The sequence below is a fragment of the Ambystoma mexicanum genome, chromosome 10 (genome assembly GCF_040938575.1).
Source record: "Ambystoma mexicanum isolate Mex_15411 chromosome 10, UKY_AmexF1_1, whole genome shotgun sequence".
NCBI classification, from domain to species: Eukaryota; Metazoa; Chordata; class Amphibia; order Caudata; family Ambystomatidae; genus Ambystoma; species Ambystoma mexicanum.
In genome coordinates this window covers 1,027,156,459-1,027,175,849 of record NC_090932.1, presented here as the reverse complement: position 1 = coordinate 1,027,175,849, position 19,391 = coordinate 1,027,156,459, and the positions used below count along the sequence as shown (strand labels likewise).

Here is a 19,391-nt window from a genome sequence, read left to right as displayed (position 1 = left end):
CTGGACTTCAGCACGTTATGGGTTCCATGATTTCTACTTTAAGGTAGTTTTGTAATTCTGTTGCCTCTTTTACTTCAGGGTAATTCTGTTGCCCTCCTCTTTCCTTCTCCTTATCACAAACACCTACATGGCTGCCTAGTCATGGTATTAATGGGTGCTTCCACTGGGTCAATCTTTTTGAGCACTACCTCCCCTTTGAGTATTCCAGTTTGGGTTTTTCTCCATATCCTGATGCATCTCAATTCCGTTTGCATTTCTTTGTTGCATCTCTAAGTTTTTACCATTTAACAACATCAATCTGCAATAAATGGAGTTTTCCTTCTCCATCCCACTCTTTCTTCTCTACAGAGTGAGTTCATCCTAAATCACACTGGATATTGTGTATCTACTCGAGGACCCAACCCTTGCAGTCCCAGGCTGTTGAGGCACCCGTAACCGACAAATCCCAAAGGCTGATAATCTCTGCACTACCCTGTGCCACATACAGGGTAAGTACAGTGCAGTAGCTTTTCACCTTGATGTTTAAACTCCTTAGCATTATCATGTTCCCATCATGTTTTATGAAAATGGAAAATCCAGTTTACAAACTGGGGCCAACAGCATTTAGTACATGTTCTGGAATGTGTTTAATTACACATCTGCCTTCCCTCCAAACCGCTTTTCTTTATTATTTTCCCCTTTTATTTTTTTGGACCCCTTATAGATTCATTCGCCCTGAGGAAGGCTCTTCAATCAAGGCCAAGACTAATGGCTCTGTAAGAGGATTCAATTCAACACTACAGCTAAGTCAACGCCTAGTCTATAATACTGAATGAAAACCCTTATTGATATATCTTTATGTCCAGTTCATGCGTTCTGGATGACTACCCCTATATAACACCCCTCTCTTGGAACCCTCCTGACCCCACTGAGCCAAGAAGTAGTTCTGTTTTGCAAGTTAAAAGGTTTATTTGATAATTTAAAATATATATATATCACACTTTATAATAAATTAATAATTGAATATCACACTTAATCTGATATGATAATGATTAACAACGGAGAATCTGGCACTAGCACACTTCTTTATAATCACTAATGAGTTGACATGAAATGGATGAGATAGCACACTGGTAAATAGGAACAAAAGAAGAATAATGTGATAGAGAATGCTTTATGGAGTTCAAATGGATGGAATGTTGAATGAATGAAATGCAGTATAGAAAATACTCACTATGATTTCAACAAAACAATGTAATCACTTTTCTCTGGCAATCCCCTCCCCCCCTTGATGCAATGCAAGGAAATGGAAGGAAGCACACAGTTCTCAGAAATGCAATCAACTGTAATTCAGTTCACCCCAGCAAGCTTACACTACAGAAAACAGATAGGAGTTTTGAAAACACAGGCAAAATGCTTTATATGTGCTGGCAATGAATTGAAAAATATGCTAAAATGCTTTTAATTCCCTTTCAGAGGTTCAGGGTGAGTGATAGCTACTCTCTATGAATTCAGGATCACCTTAACAATGCTTTAGTAGTAACTAGCAGGTAAACTAAGTTTTTGGCAAGGAAAAGCAAAACTGCTGTCTTTTTACACGTGAAGAAATTTGCAAATTGCGGCAAAATTCACGGATGCGCCGAGCGCTATTACAGAGGAACCACAAGGACTATCTCTATCGTTCTGGGGTCCTAGGAAAGCCTAGGATCTCAGCTTCCAAATGAAAGTTACTGCAAGTCTCTAAGACAAACGGTCGCGGAGATATGAGCGATTTTGTGAAGGTCGTTTTTCAGATTTGAAATTTTAAAAGCTCAAAATGACAAGTGACAGATTTTGCAGCTAGAATGACAGGTGACAGATTTGGAGCTATCAGGCAGTTCTACTTAGGTTAAATAGATTGAATTAGATGAATTTAAACTAAGAGATTGGTTCTACACAGTTCTGCTGGGTACTCACTCTATATTCTTGAATTAAATGGGCCTCATCACGGATCTGGTCAGGGTTTTAGACTGGGCTCTGGTCTCTCTCTGGGCACAGCGTCTGGTCTCTGGAACTGCTCGCTCTCTGGTCTGGTCTCTTAGTTCTGGATAGATTGAAGTCTCTAGTTTGGCTTTCTGGAGGTTGATGAATTTGAAGTCTGGATCTCTGGATGTTGTATGGTCCGGCAGAGCGCGTTGCAGCAAATGGAATTGAAGGTCCCTATCTGTCCTGTCTGTCTGCTTTTATGTGTTTTGAGAGTGGGTGGGTATGTTGGTCATAACTAAACTTGCCCCTCTCACTTGTCATTGGTCAAATTTCCATTCCTCACTTGATTGGCGAAGCTAAGTTGTGTCAGAGTGATGTCATTTTATGGCTTGCAGATAGGACACTCCTCTGTCAGATTGCACACATTCTATATTTGATAACAAAAGACATATTTCACAGTTACACAGTTGCTTGAAATTACATATACATGGTGTGGCTGAATTTAGCCATGTCTCTGTCCAAATCTGTTGTTTCTAAGAGCTTGCATTCAGAAATGGCACATAATTAACTTTTTAACTGATTTTTCAATTTCTGACATTGACCCAACTTTACATACATGTGCGCAGGGAGTATGGACATTAACTGATGAAGTTTCAGATTTTTAACATGCATACATTTAGAGTAATATCCACTTTTCCGCTGACACCCCCCTGAACATACCACCGGTTCTAAAAACCTCTTAAACTGTGGGCAGAAAAATCACAAGAATTATGGTATCATTTATAAAATTTTCCCATGTCCGCTCTATGAATGATCCATCTTTTTAAAGTTATGTTCTGGCTCCAAAGGGGTGTGGTTTCCCCTCAGCACAAGGTAGAAATACTGGTTTATCCAGTTCTGCCAAGCCAGCTTCTGTCTCCAGTTTCTCCCCCTCCCAGTTTCTGCCAAGAGTAAGCCACTTTTACGACCCCTGCAATATAAGATTTGCTTGGGTCCTGAAAGGCTCATTGTTCAAGAGGAAGCCATTTATGATCCTCTCAATAAACCCTCTGCCTGGGTGAAGGGAGTTGCATTGTTCACTCTCCTGCAGAGCACAGGTAATTCAATTATCAGATAGATGGTATATTCTTAGTGTGGCCAGCAAAAAGGCAGATAGTCCTGGGAACACAGCTGTGACTCAAGTTTCACTCCTGATGGGGGTAGTTGTCAAGCAAAATCAAGTTCCTTAAGCCAGACTTTCAGCTAACTGTCATGTTTTTTGTTGCTTTTTAAATTAACTTGCAATTTTACACATGCAGCTAGAATGCTGATTCTAAGTGCAAAACTATGACATTTCAACAGTTACAAAGGCATGTGACACCAAACATAGGTCACTCATTTAATCTAAACATTTTCGATTTTAGTGTCTTTAAATCCAGTGCAACTTAAACTGCTGACTCCATAGCTCAGCCAGTTTTGTTATAAGCATTGTTCTGGGCTCTTCATTTCCCAGATTTTGTAGGCACACAAAACTCCATTCTGCCAAATGTCTGCTGGTGTTCAGTGAATATTTTGCACATATTGTAATGTTTGAAAATAGGCATTTTGAGCCTGCCTTCAGAGAAACACAGGGTGGTTTTAATACGCCGGCTTTTGGATAGTGGCGAGTACTGGTACTGCACCCATTTTTGGGATTTAACAAATGAATTCCCCACAATTCTAAGTTGCATTTGGCAATCAGCATTGCCATTCCCAATGGTTTCAGACTACTGTGCGGGTAGTCCAATGGTGGTTTTAAAGCGCTTTGAAGCTAACCGGCGCTACTGTTTTTCCTTTGGCAACCCATTTCCCTCATGGCAACCCGGCCTTTCATTCTCGCACTGGTGGGTGGCAAGTGAGGCAACCATTTTGGTGGGCGCACAAACTGCGCAGCTTTCCTGGATTTCGGCGCACATGTGGGTTTTCCGCCATCTTGAATTTTCTAAGTCCACAGCACCAAATGTTGCAGCATGATTACTTGCACGTGGGTCAAGACACCCAACAGCTCTAAAGCCGAAACGTGCCGTTAACACAGCTCTAAAGTTCTAAACAGCAATTTACTGATGATCTGTGTTCATAACAATTATTTACAGTTTAAAAAACTGGCACGTAGGCAGCTTCACCCAGCATGATCAGACACTGATCATGAGTATACACAAAGGATAGTTACCTTTGCTCAACAAAAAGTTTGATTCAACATTGCAATACATCTTAAATCTAACTGTGTACTTTGTTTGCTTCAATGTAAAAATATTTGCTTATCTTCTTTTCCCTTTCTTGTATTTATTCTTGAATCATTCTATTTTATAAATGTTAACCTTTTTTTTTTCCAACACTTTATTAGTTTTCTCATAAACAACAATAATATGAGAAACAATGTTTCACAGACAGTATAAGCATGAAATATACAAACTGACATAAGTATCTTAAACAGTTAATTTCAAGCTGAAAACCAACCATAGTGAAACTGCGCCAACACATGTAATTCTGTCAGCCACTCATCAACATTAGGTTTCTTCCTTGATTTCCAAACCCTGAGAATCAACTTAATAGCCACCATAATGGCCCTATCAATCCAGCAAGAATGTCTCGCAATTCGACCACTCCTGTCTTTACGGGAAAGTAAGATGACATTCACTGCCGACCTCCGCAAAATCACATCAAAAATCAAATCAATTCTATCAATCACTGCCGTCCAAAAGTCCAGCACTCTCGGGCAATCCCACAGTAAATGCACTAAAGTACCTCTATCCCTGTTACAACTCCAACACAAATCATCCGGTCGGAGCCCCAATCTAAACATCCTAACAGGTGTCCAATACACCTTCCCAATAATTTTTTGTCGAATTAATCGTAAGCCCACATCAGGACCCAAATGCAAATTAACCTTTAGAATGTATTTCCAATCCAACTCAGAAATCTCATCCAGAACATCATCAGACCAAGTATTTCTCAATCTAGACCATGCCTCCCGAAGTTTCTCATTAATAGGCATAAATTGCATATAAGTACGCACTCCATATTCCGGACCTTCCAATAAGGTAGCAATCTCCGGTTTATTTCCAATAGACCCATCAGCCAAAACCAATCTACAAGTTATCAAATTTTCAAAAGTCAAGTATCTATTCAATTCACTTCGCCTCAAACCATACCTGTTCACTAATGCCTCAAAACTCAATAACCTATCCCCATCCAATACATCTGCCAATTTCAGGATACCCTTATTAATCCAACTAGGCCAACTCAAACATTTATTATCAATCTGCAAAGCAGCATTGTACCATATAGAAGCATCTCTACTGAATCCATAACTCATATCATTATCCCGAAACCACTCCCCAATTACTTGTCTAGTAGCCACAACCGGGCGCAACTTCAATCTCTTAATCGGCAATTTATCCATACTATATATGGATCTCAAGTCAAAGGGAGCACAAACACCCCTTTCCATACGCAACCAAATTGGTTCATTCACCGCTCTATCCCTAAAGTAATATGAGCTTTTTTTTAAGTACAAATGCTTTATAGTATTTCATCAAGTCAGGAAATCCAAAACCTCCATCTTCAACTTTTTGCACTAGCATGTATTTCGGAATCCGAGGCCTCTTACCAGAACCCCACAAGAAAGAAGAAAATAGTTTCTCAATCTTAGGTAACTGCTTCTTATACAACAACAACGGGATGGATTGAATAACATACAAGATTTTTGGCAAAAGAACCATCTTAATTGCATTGATCTTTGCCCACAGGTTCAGAGTCAATTTCTCCCATCTCCTATGACATTTGCGCATGCACCAAATTCAGATTATATTGCTGTAATTTCTTCAAGTCCCCAATAATATGAATTCCTAGATATTTAACCCCCTCTGGAGACCATTTACAATTCCATGTGTTCAAAACCGTATTCACACGCCGACCAGACAAAGGAAAAACCTCAGTCTTGTCCCAATTCACCTTGTGTCCTGACAATTCACCCACTTCTTGAAACATTGATTTTATTACATCTCCACACACTTCCGGATTCGATAACATAAGGAGCATATCATCAGCATACGATAGAACTTTCACTTCAACCTTCCCAACATTAATACCCTTAATAATCTCACATTGTCTGAGATAAGTAACAAGAGGTTCCAACGCCAAATCAAAGAAAAAAGGTGACAACGGACAGCCTTGTCTCGTGCCCCTTAACAACTGAAATGGATCTGAAACCACCCCATTAACCAACACCCGGGCCTTAACATCATTATGAATACAATCTACCATCCTCATAAAAATCGGGCCAAAACCCATTTTCAGTAAAGTGAATTCCAGAAATTTCCAGTTTACCCTATCAAAGGCTTTTTCAGCATCAAAAAAACCTATGACTTCATTTGTGTCCTTCCCAAATCGGTCATCAACCACGTTTAACACGGTTCGAATATTGTCATAACCATATCTCCCTGGAATAAAACCCACCTGTGACCCATCAACCAGATCTCTCATACAAAAACCCAATCTGTTAGCCCAAATTTTTGTGAAAATTTTAAGGTCCACATTTAGCATTGAGATTGGCCTATAATTCCCACATCTAGTGTGATCTTTATTAGGTTTTGGGATCACCACAATCATTGCCTCTTTCATGGAATCACACATCATACCCGATACCACAAAATCATTATAAAGGTCACACAACACAGGTGCCAACTGAACATCAAATTCTGAGACAATACCATCTGAACCTGGCGATTTTCCATCATTCATTTGCGATATAGCCAAACTAACCTCAGCAACCTCGATTGCAGCATCAAGAGAGGCACGTTGTTCCTGAGTCAGGCTAGAGATTAAAATTTTCTCAAAAAATGTGTCCAGTCTATCAGAAGTCGGGTCACAATCTTCTCCATACAATGCCTCATAATAACCCTTGAAGTAACTACAAATATCGCCATTTCTATTTAAAGTAACTCCCCCATCAGTTTGGATAGAAGAGACACATGAATCAGACACCATCTCCCTAAGCTTATACGCCAATAGTTTGCCATTACGATCACCCGATTCCCAGGACTTCTGTTTCGAATAAAACAAACTCTTGCTTGCCAAGTTTTGAATGTGGGTCTCCAATTCCGCCTCCAACTTACGCAATTTCAGTTTGGATTGTCCTGAACCGTTAGTAGCACAGACTCTCTGCAAATTTTTAATCTCTTCCTCCAAATCACCAATCAAACGTTGTTTTTTTTTCTTCACATGGGCAGCTCTACTAATCAATTCACCCCTCAAAACCGCCTTAAAACAGTCCCAAACAGACTTAATACTGGCCGAGTCTAAATTTTCATTAAAGTAATGACCAATGAAAGCCTCCAAGCCCTCTACAACCAAATTATCTTTCAGCATTTCAGCTTGCATCTTCCACCTCCTCGTCTTAGTACTCTTACTATCCAAAATCAACTGGAGGTCCAACAGAGCATGATCTGAGATACCTCTCTCTAGTATGTTTGTTGAGATTGTTTGATCACTCAAAGCCATACTAATAAAGAAGTAATCAATGTTAACCTTTTAAGAGATCGGTTTTTGTTTTTTGTGATTAAATTTCTCTGAACACTTTATGGGCAAATTCTGTTTGGTATTGCTCATAAGTATCACTGTATACAATTTCTTTACTCAGAACAATGAATAACATTATTCATTTTAACCATTTTTTTTCTTTCTGTTTATATCAATTAATAAAATGTATGACTGAATATATTTTCCGTGTTTGCCCTACTTGTTCTCTTTGGTATTTTCCTATTTTCTTTCTGACCTCTTACGAAGCAGAACATTTATTGGTTGGAAAAAGTGAACCTGAACCGAGACCATAATTGCCTGGTCAACTAATAGTGAGAGTTAAAACCTTGCGTTTTCTTTGTACTTTGCCCCGAACACCCACTGAACACGCAGGGGGCACCCCTCTTTGTAAAATAATAATCTTCCAGGTGTGGTCACATATCCAGCTCAGGTTCCTTTGACGGTAGGTTGCTGAAATTTCAGGAGAAAGCGACTTATGACACAAGCTGGTGACAACCAAAGTTGCGGGCTTAACGCAAACTAGCGATGGCTGCAGTGAGGTAGCTGTTCATTCCACTGGGCAGTCTAGGGACACTTCCAAAACATTCTGGAGCATGCAACCTTGAGTAGGCATCAAGACTAGTTGGTTCCACTAATAAAAGTGCTGAAGCACCACCGAGAGTCTTCGGATATCAGGCAGAGGAGTAGAGCTTCACCGGGAAGGACTGGAGAGAATACTGGTCCACTGCAAAAGTCGTCCTTGGGTTGTCAGCAGGCTGCTCTGCAGGAATCTTGGCTCAAACGTAGATCGGAAGAATGGCTGCAGAAGTCCTCCTCATCCAGAATTGGAGCTGGAAGCAAAACCAAACCAACCAATGGAAAATATCTGCCACATTGAAACAGCCAGTAGTTGTCCAGTAAGGGACAACTGCTTTCACATCCGCCCAGCAGCAGGCTCTCTGGCACCAATGCATGTGGACTGGGACCATACAGTCCCAGCCCCCTCCCTTTGGCTCACATACACAAAGGCTTACTACCCCATGAAAGCAGCAGCTTTGCCGGGCAAGTGCATGACCTATAGGGGTTGTTCTGCCATGAGGGTGCAGGAAGAAGGCTGAACTACAATATGGCCAAAGAAACAGCAAAAAACCTTGTGGGACAGCTTTGGGTGCTAGCCACCATTAGAAGCCATTTGCGGTAAACACAAAAGTGCATGGGTAAAACAACATTTTACAAAAAGAAGCGAAAAGGTGCAAAAGAAAGAAATCGTTCCTAAAAGCCTCCACTGACCAAAGTCAGAAAAGAGTGAGATAGAGACAGCACATTAGGCCTATGGAGAGCAGGGGAGGTGAACCCCCACACTGACTCATATTTCTCCAGAGACCACTGAGCAGGTTCCAGATTTTGTTGGGGACACTTTCTTCTGTGCTTGGTCCAGTCAAGGGTGGCCCAGGCATTTCTGGTGCAGGGGTCACTTTCAGCATTGGGATTTAGTCTGGGTCAGTCACAGTGCTTGAAACTAGGTTCAAGGCACCTTCCAGGAAAATCCAGGCAAAGAAAAGAAAAAAAAAGAATGAAATCAAGAATTCTGCAGAGCAGGTGATCTCAAGACACCTCAGGACACCGCCAAGGAGCGAAGAAGACGGGCTGCAACAGGTGTCACCAAGATCAGGCGGAGAGAGATGATCTTCAATGGATGAACAAAGGAGCAGGTGGCGCAGCCATCTTAGCATGCTAGAACCTTTAGTAGCCAATTGCGGTAAATGTAATGGTGCACCAGTAAAAAGTATGAAACATGGTAGAAAACGATCCGCTACCATCAGCTCATACTAGGTACTTGTAAAAGTAAACAAATTAATTGCAGAAAAGGTTATACAGATACAAAATATCCTAACTACACCTCACTTAAGGGATATGTGCACACTTGTAAAAATACAAGAAATCCATTAAGAGAGAGATAGTCTCTCAGTACTTGTAGGCTGATCAGTTTCCCCATGAGAATAAGCCAAAAGATAACAGAAGTAAAGCATACGGCTTTACAGTCATCCCAAAAAAATCAGGCCAGGAGTCCAAACAAAGAAAAAAGAAAATGTGTCCCATAGAAGTGTGGAACTGGAACTCTGTTCTGAAACCTGCAGTTCTACAAGTAATACGAAATAACTCGGACCAGACAAGAGGCTGGAAGGCATGGTTTAATATGAACGGCAGGTGTGGGGGATGGGGAATAAAAATCGCTGATGTTTCATGGCCACAGTTAAAGGAGTTTTTTTGTTTTTTTTGCAACCTGCTGTTGCGGGCTGTACAACCGCTAACCCTGGTGTTCCAGGGGGGAGCAACTGAACACACAACCAAAAAAATGGGAAGCCAAACCTCTCTTAAAGGTAAGGGAACAGGGAAGAGCAACCAGGCGTAACTCTCAGGAAGGGGTAGCAGCCTGACATAAATACATTTACTCATAGAAAATACACCACACTGAAAAATATATGCATTTATTATGTTACACATATAACTCTCTATCTGTTGACACTGAGTGCTTGAGCAGATAATACAAGTACAAAGTATATGCATAAAAACAGTAATGTGTTTGAGGACTCTTGTTACCCCTATACTTTAATGTGTGTCCACACTCACAGCAAGCCACACAACATATATTGATGGGGCGGAGGTGGAATAAATTCTAATAAAAAAGACCAATGCCTGCACAACGCATAGTACAGTGTTCGAATACCATTTGCTATATTGTGTAGGCCTTATACCTGGTGGTAAGCACACACCACATATAGACAAGAGGTGGGAAGAAAAGCCCTGAAGCCCAACACCAACTCCCACATCAATTCTGGCTCTAGAATATAGTATTTTAATAAAATGCACACATCATAATTACAAATAGTGCAGGAGGTTGCAAACCAACTCTGAAACAGGGTCAGAGTTATCCAGACAATCCAGATACATTTTAGAAACAATTACCAGCGGCCTTCTCTCGCGAAGAAAATGTGTTATAGTCATCAAGATTAGATCCAGTGTAAATCTGTAACATACTACACCAACCTTCTATTCAATAGCAAGAATGCACCCAGTCATGTAGATTATATATTGTACCTATATACATGAATTAGAAACACAGACTTAAGGCACTTCTGAAAACATTTGCAGCTCCATTCATTGTGTGTCAAGCATCTCACTCTTCATCAGGGAATACGTCAGTGGTGTTAATAAATGTAATAGCAAAAATTCACAAATGATTGCTTAATAATATTTATTTTTTCTGATAACGTTTGTCGCTGGAGCCTCCAAAGACCCATTTAAAAAACAATATTAAACAACAAAACGTTAATACCAAAACCACACAAGTATAATATTTCAGACCAAATGATATCCAAAGCTCACTAGCTAAAGTTGCCCAACTATCACGATTCACTTTAAGCTTAATATTATAGAACTGAAATTGAGAGATGAATCTACAACATCTCTATTCATCCATCACTCCTCTAATGTCCCAAACCAACAACTGCCAACATTATAGTGGTGTAGAGCAAATGATTACCATCCCCCATTATGGCACACCATGTTATCAAAAACCTTAGACACCAACCAAATAATCTAAACACTCCTGATGCGTAAAGTGTCCCTGCAACTTAATAGAAAAAATAATATGAATCGCAATCCTTCTATATGGTATTCATACTTTATTGGTTGACACCACATCCATTGCGGAGCGTGTTATGTATTATACTGTATCAAACGTTAATTGATTTCACTGCTTGACCATAGCTCTCAACTAGGCCACTGTTAGTCAGGTGCGTCCCATCAAGTCCTGTTTTATTCTTGGTATTGTGGAACTTTTAGTCCTGTGTTGAAAATGGATAGGCAATAAAAAGAAAATGAACAGAATGAATAGAATATACAAGTGTGGATTGGATACACCCACATGACATGGCTCTAGTTAAAACCTATAAATGGCAACACTTTCATCAAAAAACATATGCATTTGTTTTCCAGGTTTTTACCTGCCCATGTTAAAGTTTCCTTACAGGGTCCAGCACTTGGGGAATTGCCCTTTTAGGGGACTCAGAATTGTTGTGTACACACATGGTGTGGTAGCTTCAACTTGGGTAGAAGATGCTTGGAATGGTTTGCAAATCACCATTTCCACTGTATTTGCATATAGTTGGAGGCGCAAGTTGTGCCTACTGTACAATGCGTTCACAAACGTATTTCTTTGTGATTCAGGCCCTCCCTTTTGGTTACTGCGCTGCTCTTTGAGATTAGGAGAGGGATAGATTATATCAGTATCATACATGTTACTGAGAAGGATGGAAAACTTAAGCCAATGCCTTTTATGCACAGATTCTGCTGTACCTAGGTATTGAAGCTGTCTTTCACCAATAAAGCCAATACCTGTATGGGGTTGATTGCATCCTCATGCAGTTGACCTAACTGTCGTGTTAAGGGCCTAAGACTTAGTAGAATACAGGTGGTCTGTTTTTGCATTTTATCAACCAAGCAAAAAACAAAAGAATACAATGGAAAGCTACCAGATGATTGTAAAGCACTCCGTTGCTTCCCAAACCTAGGTTCACGCTCAATAAATACCCTAACAATAACCTGAAAAATCCCCAGTGGTAAAGGGTTATAACTTCAATCTGCAGTAAATGATATTCCTCAGAAACACAGTTATAAGCAAATGTCGAACATGTACTCTGCAGTTTTGGCCCTATATCCAGTTGCCTTCACCCCACGCACCCTCAGTGAAAACAAACCTCCCAGCAATGCCAAGAGGCCGCTGAGGGTACCATGCATACTCTACAAATGGTCCCACACACTCACCTACCATGCTCCCCCTACATTCATTATATGCTTTTAGACAACCTCAAGCCCAGCCCAAAGTTACTGTTACCCACTTGGCATATGCCTTTTCCAGCAACGGGAGCCAGAACACATCTTCAGGCTGGCACCTAGAGAAGCAAAGCTGTCCAGCGATGCAAGGCAAGCGATCATCGATGGTAATCTCCACCCACTGCCCAAACTGCCAAAACCGGCAAGTAAAATGTCCCGTGTAGCCGGGCTCTGTCCAGCCTGGCTGTCCAGGTGGAAACACCTGCAAATAAAGAAAAAAGTAATGAGACGATTTAAAGTAAAGCACCTTATGCAAATGCAAAGTTCAAAAGCTTTATTCAAAGGATAAAAGTTCCATTAATTAGTAAATACATACTTTTAGAGCTCCATTTCCAAAGATGTTAGACATAAAGAACCATGTATAGTGTGTATCCCATACAATATATTATTTGAAAGGGTCAGGTTGATAATTATTTTGGCTTAGTTTACACCAATAAAAAAAAACAAAGTATGAGGGAGGACTGGGCGGTATTTAAAGAGCTAAGAAAAAAAACAAATACACAAAATCGTACCTTTGAAAAAACTAATCACGATAACACCTTCTAGTAACTCTTCAGCTGCACATATATCTTTTCCGCTTACTTCCTCGTGTGGTTTATTAAAATATTTTATCCCTCTTTAAAGACATTTTCTTAACCCGATTTTTCCTGACTTGAAAACGAATTTACAACTGAGTAGATTTTTAAAACTTTTTTTGCCAAAAGTTATTTACAGGTCTTTGTTACTGTGTTTTATGGTATCATATAGTTCTAAAAAAAATAAAAAGTAGTGAAATAATGAACACAGCACCACCAAGGAGGTGTGGGGGTACAGTCGTCAAGAAAACTCCACAGTTCTAGGATTCTGTGACAAATAAAATGTCCATGCAAAGCCTCTTTGCTCACCTGGGCCCTCAGGCTTTCATTCCTCTGAAGGACCGCACATGCACACAGGAACCAGCAATCTCCCAGAATTCCTTGCTTCACCTGGCCTTCCTGTGCCTTATCTGGAAATAACCGAGGGCAGGGACAAATGTCCTACAACAAAACCATAGATTAGCAAACTAAAAATAAAACAGCAAGATCAGGAACGCGACCGATTGTGTGCTTAAGTAAAAACGTGCCCATACACTAAGATGACTTCAAAGAATGCTTGCCCTAGAAGGAACATGGATTAAAAAACAAAAAACAAAATCTAACATTGCTTTATTAGTATAGAAAAGGTGAAGCATAATTTTGAATAGAAATTGCAGGACAATTTAGGGGAGATGTAAGAAAATAATTCAATAAAGGGATTTATGAGGGGAGGCTTGGTTTTTAACGGAAAGCCCGAGAATTAATTTGTTTTTGTTAAGAGAACATGTTTACCAGATAATGGCCACGTTTTGGGTGAAGGGGGACCAATTTAGAAGAGGTGAAGGTGCGGGAATGAAAAACGGTCAGTGAGTGGGAGCGTCTATGATTGGGGACATTTTAGTCAAAAAAATTGATCTTTTGGGGTGGGGAGGGAGGAGCAAGTGGAATGTTTTGAAAGGTGGAGAAGAGACCCGTTTCTCGATGAGAGCCATGGGGAGTTTTTGGGCGGGGGGGGGGAGATGGGGGTGAAGAGAATGAATATTATAGCAGTGAGCAAATTTACTAGTAAAGCGAAGCCATTTCAAATGAAACAGGGGCCAGGCGTGTTTATAAAAGTAATCAAAAAAAAATTCACCCAACACGACCATCCTTCTAAACTGCCCCAATCTGGAAAAAATGATTTGCGGAGAACAACCAAATGCCAGCGGCCTCTTTGAGGTTCTTCAGCAAATGTAGGGTCTCACTTAAATGGAAATTAACAATTAAGAGAGCAGAGGGTACATCACTTGAACCATCGGGAATAATAAAGACAGTTTATATAAGTAACAGTTTTTTCCTTTGGAGGATATGTTGTACCATCGGAGAGAAAATAAATGATAAAATACACAAATCAACCCTGACACAGGCAAACGCACTCCTAGCCCCTTTCTCTCAACACCCTCACCCGAGGGGCCAAGAGTGCTGCAGTCAATAACAAACGTTTGGGTAGCAAGTCCCTGAGACTTTGAGGGGCACACAAAGCACTCCCTCCCAACCTACATATACATAACCTCACAAAAGCACTCCCTCCCAACCTACATATACAAAACCTAAGGGCAGACAAGCAATGAACATTTGCATTAAATTATATGTATTAGAAGTGGCTTATAGTAGCCTGGGTAGTTTAGGACAGCTCTCCTGGAGCACCTATTGAGTCCAGAAAACTGGCGCTGCACCGGTGTAAACACGAGCAATTACTTTCCTGGTCATTTTGGACACTAATAAATGTGGATTCTGTCTATAAGGCCTCTTGCATCTTAATCACATCTCAAACTGTGATTTTGCTTTAAAAGAAACTATGGAAAGTTGCGCACTATGAGTCACAAGTCACCTTGTGTGGTTTTTTTGGCCTTTGTAATACCTCCAATCTGGAGTTCATAATCGGCAAAGTACTGAGCAGGCAGACATTCATCCATTCAGACATGCATACATTTTGTTTTTACTGAGCAGTATACATTTTAAAACCTGGATTATATAGTTTCCCCTTTATTTTTACATCACTCCACATGGGAGTCCTCAGGAACAAACTCAAAACATATAAACATATTGGGCGTGATTACGAGTTGGCGACGCCATTGCAATCATCACCCTACAAGTTTATTGTTACCACCACTCAAATATGTGGGACTAAATCCCCATTTGTTTAACCAGAATTACAGCGAACGGTAATCCAAATGATCTTTTGACGGGGTAGGTTTAACATCCAGCTATATGTTGGAGGTGTATTCTCCCCTTCATCTCAGAGGTTGGACCTCATTGGTGTGGACATATTGTGGTATAGTGGCAATAACTTGACCACCATTTTTTCTTGCACCGCTGAACTCATAATAACGCCCAATGTGCCAACAGGTTTGTTATTTCACTGCATATAAAAAGTAACAATACTTAATTCACATGCTGAAGATAAATGTGCCTCATATTAAGTATAGAAGTACCATTTTCTCCAGATAAATCTTATGCTCACTTTCTAATGGGCTGGGAGGATAGCCCAGGGGCAAGACCACCCATTGCAAAACAGGTTCGAATCCCGGTCCCACGCTTAGACACTGGTCTCTGATATCAAGCACGTTATAAAACAATAATTGATATACAACCCTTTCATAAACTCATTTTGATCCCAGTTTGTGCTACTTTATATCCAGAGTCGATTCTTCCTTTCATTGGTCAAAAGGACAAGGACAGCGCGAGGATCCTACACAGCCTACCAGTTGTACTTATCAGTTTCAATACTAAGAGCAAAAGGTTAAAGCATTTCGTCTCCATCCAAGGCATCAAAGTTCTGCATAGCTGGCGTGATCTGCTTATTGCCTTTACTACAGCAAAAATGTATTTATCCTCCCTTACTGTTTACCTTTGAAAAAGAGCACCATTTCTAGAACCAACGTGTTAAACTGCCAATGAATCTGCAGTGCATCCCCATGAATTACCCTCAAAGTGGGAGTAAACACAGGTGGATAGGAAGATCCCTAGTGGTGAAGATTTTGCCACTGCAATTGGAAGTCTACAAGCAAGCACAACGACTGGAAACAGAGTAGCCAAGCCTCCCCTATAGCTGAAGGGATGAATGATTTTTCTCTTTTAAAAGTCTGAGTGATCAGGTTGAAGTTCTACAGTAATTTACCAGTCATGTCCAGGTCTTGCTTTTCCATAATGCAAACCGCCGCCCAACCCCCCACAAAGATAGTATAGATGAGAGCCTCTATCCAACTCTACAAATCTTCCCGTAATCTCTGCTCTGCCTTTCCAACTACCCTGATGGCTCCTCGCCTTCGCTGTGCCTCCTCTCGCTAGCGCTCTTTCTCTCTTCTTGCTCCACCTGCATGGAATTCTCTTCCCCCATACATCTGAGAAACAGTCACACGGATTTGTTCAAAACCATACTAAAAGCCTTCCTTCTCACCTCTGAGTTACCCTCTTAACCGACCCCTCATCTGCCTGCTAGCTAACATGTTTGCCCACGCCTCCAGCCTGCCTCTGTCCATCACTTTCTCTGCTTCCACTCTAGCACTTCACCCATTATGGTCACATCCCGAGCACAGCTGGCCGTATCAACTACTTGCACTTAAAAATGTCCAATGTTGGTTCTTCTTAATCTATGCATCTCCACTTATGTATTGGTCAGAATGTCCCTCAGACTCACCCCATTGTAAGAAACTCACTGCTTCCCATCAAATCTAATTTCTTGTCTATTGTACGTTCTTTTGTGATCAAAAGAGCATTGATCCTCCTGTATATAAATTAAATAAATATATGGGAAAGGAAGTTTCTCAACAACAAACAAGACAAGGTAAATCACACAATTATGTTGGATCATTCAAATTATTAATAATATGTATATACATTTTAGTGGCAACACATGGCTGGCAAGTATTAAAAAAAAAGAAGAAAAAAAAAAAGAAATAGTAACTCCTACAAAAATAAAACCAGATCAAACCTCTATGAAAGGTTTAACAGGCTTGAAATGTCTCCAAACGTTCCATAGAAACAGCTATACCTGCACAAGAATGTGTGTTACCACTGTTGATGTGAATATGTTTCAGTTGCTTGTTAGATTTGAACATTAATAGAGAAAATCTTCATTCACAGAAGAAAGGATGTTACAAGTGTAGACTGTCTGGGGAGTGATCAAGAGGGTAGTCACGCCACCACAGGGTAAAGAGACCTTTTGGTGCCTTGTGGCAGCCTGCTCTCTTGTTCAGAGCTTTCTTAAATGAACCAATTGCCTGAATCACTGCAAAGGTTTCTGACATCATTTGAACGCATCTATCCGAGACTATTGTTTACTTGGGTAAGAAGCACTCAACTTGGACATAGGGAACCGGGATTTGCCTTCATGTGTAGTACCCATAACGGACAATTGCAGTCCAGGGCTTCTGCCGACTATCAGATTTGCACACATGCCTCTTTAGGCAATGATGGCTAGACGCCCCTGGCAGGAGAAATGTGGGCTGCATAGAGACTGCACCAGACTCCAGGTACTTTTTCAAGAGAAGCTGAAGGATAGAGGCCATTAGGATAGGCAGTCTTCATAATGATATAAGGCATGTTATGAAACACGGAAGAACACAATGTACCCAGTGTCAGCAGCATATACACAGGATGAAATACATCAAAATATGCAAGTACAAACTGAAGTTAGCCAGAGTGTCATGGCGGTCAAGACACATGTTGACAGATTTGGGGAATCAAGGAGCCGCCACGTTAGCTAACAGGATGTGGGATTGGAGAAACAGGGAAATTAACAGATGCTTTATGGGGACAGTGTACAGGGTCCCAGGATGGATACTTTCCCAGACATGGAAAGCAATAGATCTATCATAGATAGAAAGTACCTAGCAAGGTCAAAGCCCAGAACTGGGGAACAGTTTCTCCGGGGTATAACACCGAAGACAAGAAAACACCGAAGACAAGAAAACAAAGAAGTATGAAGACAAATTTAGGAGATTGTGAATACCAGAACATTTAAACTTTATGATGCGTCTCTCTTGCACGCCCAGAGATTGGCACCAAAAGGGATGCCCCTGAAACCACCCACTGACGAAGGCAAGATCCCTGAGGGGACTGGACGCAAATGGAAGACTTCCAATGTTGAACTGGACAAGGCCATGTCAGAAGGCAATATGCCGAAAACTTCTTGCCAATCTTGGAAGGAAATATACTTATATAATTTGGGGGCGGCGTAGAGATTCCTTTGTGAGCCGCTGCTTTATATTCTGAAATCTTTTTAATAAATTTTGTTTGCTGCATGCTGTTAGGTGTCAGTCTCCTTGTTACGGTATTGAGTTGATTCTTGATTTGGCGCAGAGAGAGAGAATGAAAGATGGCTCCTCTCAAGTGCATTGGCGAGGGTACAGCAGGCACAGAAAGAGACCCAGCAAGCAAGAGGTGGTAAAGGGACTGGAGGCCATCCAGCCTGGGGCCGAGCATCCTGGGGAAGGAGAAGCCCGCCAACCCCTGCTGAACGAAAGTGACTTGGTCACTGGGCATGTCATAATCACACCTGGTTGCAGCAGCAGGGAATGCCAGCAGACTGCGTCTGCCATTGTGACAGGGTCATGGGGATCCAGCTAAAGCACAAGATTGAAAGGCAAGTTCTGGTTTACCATTTCATTACTCTAAGTGCTAGGAGAGGGCATGCATCTCATGGCGAGGCCGACTAAGAAGCAACTTTATGCTGAATGCCCCACAGGGTCTGAGGTGAGACCTCGTTATTGTGCATCAATGACTGTATTATTTGTGAACGTTCTGGGGGATTGCTGGCCTCATGCCGATGTCCCGTTGTTGAAGGGATGGTATTTTAGTGGTTGTAACTCTCCCAAAGGGGACTCCAACCTTGCGTTGGGGCACAGTGTGGTAGATAAGTGATTTTGCTTGATCAAGCACCAGGGTGGTGGCGTGTGTCTCAGAGGAGGACCTGTGTAAATGAAGGTGCAGGGACCAAACAGGTTCTGGGCGAGACAGCCCGTAACATGATGACATCTGCTCCCACTACTTCCCCACACTGGGGGGGGGGGAGACAAAACAGAAGGTTCAGGACGTTGCATTAGGATTAATAGGGATGATGGATGGCAGTGTGCCATGGCATGATGTTGACATTGTCCCTAAAATGTACTTGGCAGAGATATTGCATACACAGGGCCAAAGGTACCCCAAAAAGGCACAGGGAGACTCAAACTTCAAGCTTTATGGAAGGAGTTAAAGATTGAAAGGCAAGCTAAGGATGATATGGTGAAATATGGTGCACAGATTTTAGATGAATCAGAGCAGAAGGAGAAAATGAGAGAGGCAGATTAATATATGAGACAGTTAAGTAACAAGGCTTTGAGAATGTAGAATGAATGTCTAATGCTGAAAAAGAGCGTTGATAAGCTGCGCAATCCATGCGAAGTTCCCAGACTATGATAGCACACTGGTATGAAT

At 41.1% G+C, this 19,391-nt stretch overlaps 1 protein-coding gene across 3 annotated transcripts in view; it reads right to left on the bottom strand.

Annotated features, from left to right (window-relative positions):
* CAPN10 (calpain 10) overlaps nucleotides 1-19,391 on the bottom strand; it is a 431,781-nt gene that overhangs the window by 340,629 nt on the left and 71,761 nt on the right. For all 3 annotated transcript variants that reach the window (XM_069618844.1, XM_069618843.1, XM_069618842.1), the window contains exons 2-3: nucleotides 13,263-13,394; nucleotides 12,384-12,580 (exon numbers count right to left, since the gene is read on the bottom strand). In XM_069618844.1, the coding sequence (XP_069474945.1) occupies nucleotides 12,384-12,580; nucleotides 13,263-13,394 (329 nt within the window). The remainder of the gene's footprint in view (nucleotides 1-12,383; nucleotides 12,581-13,262; nucleotides 13,395-19,391) is intronic.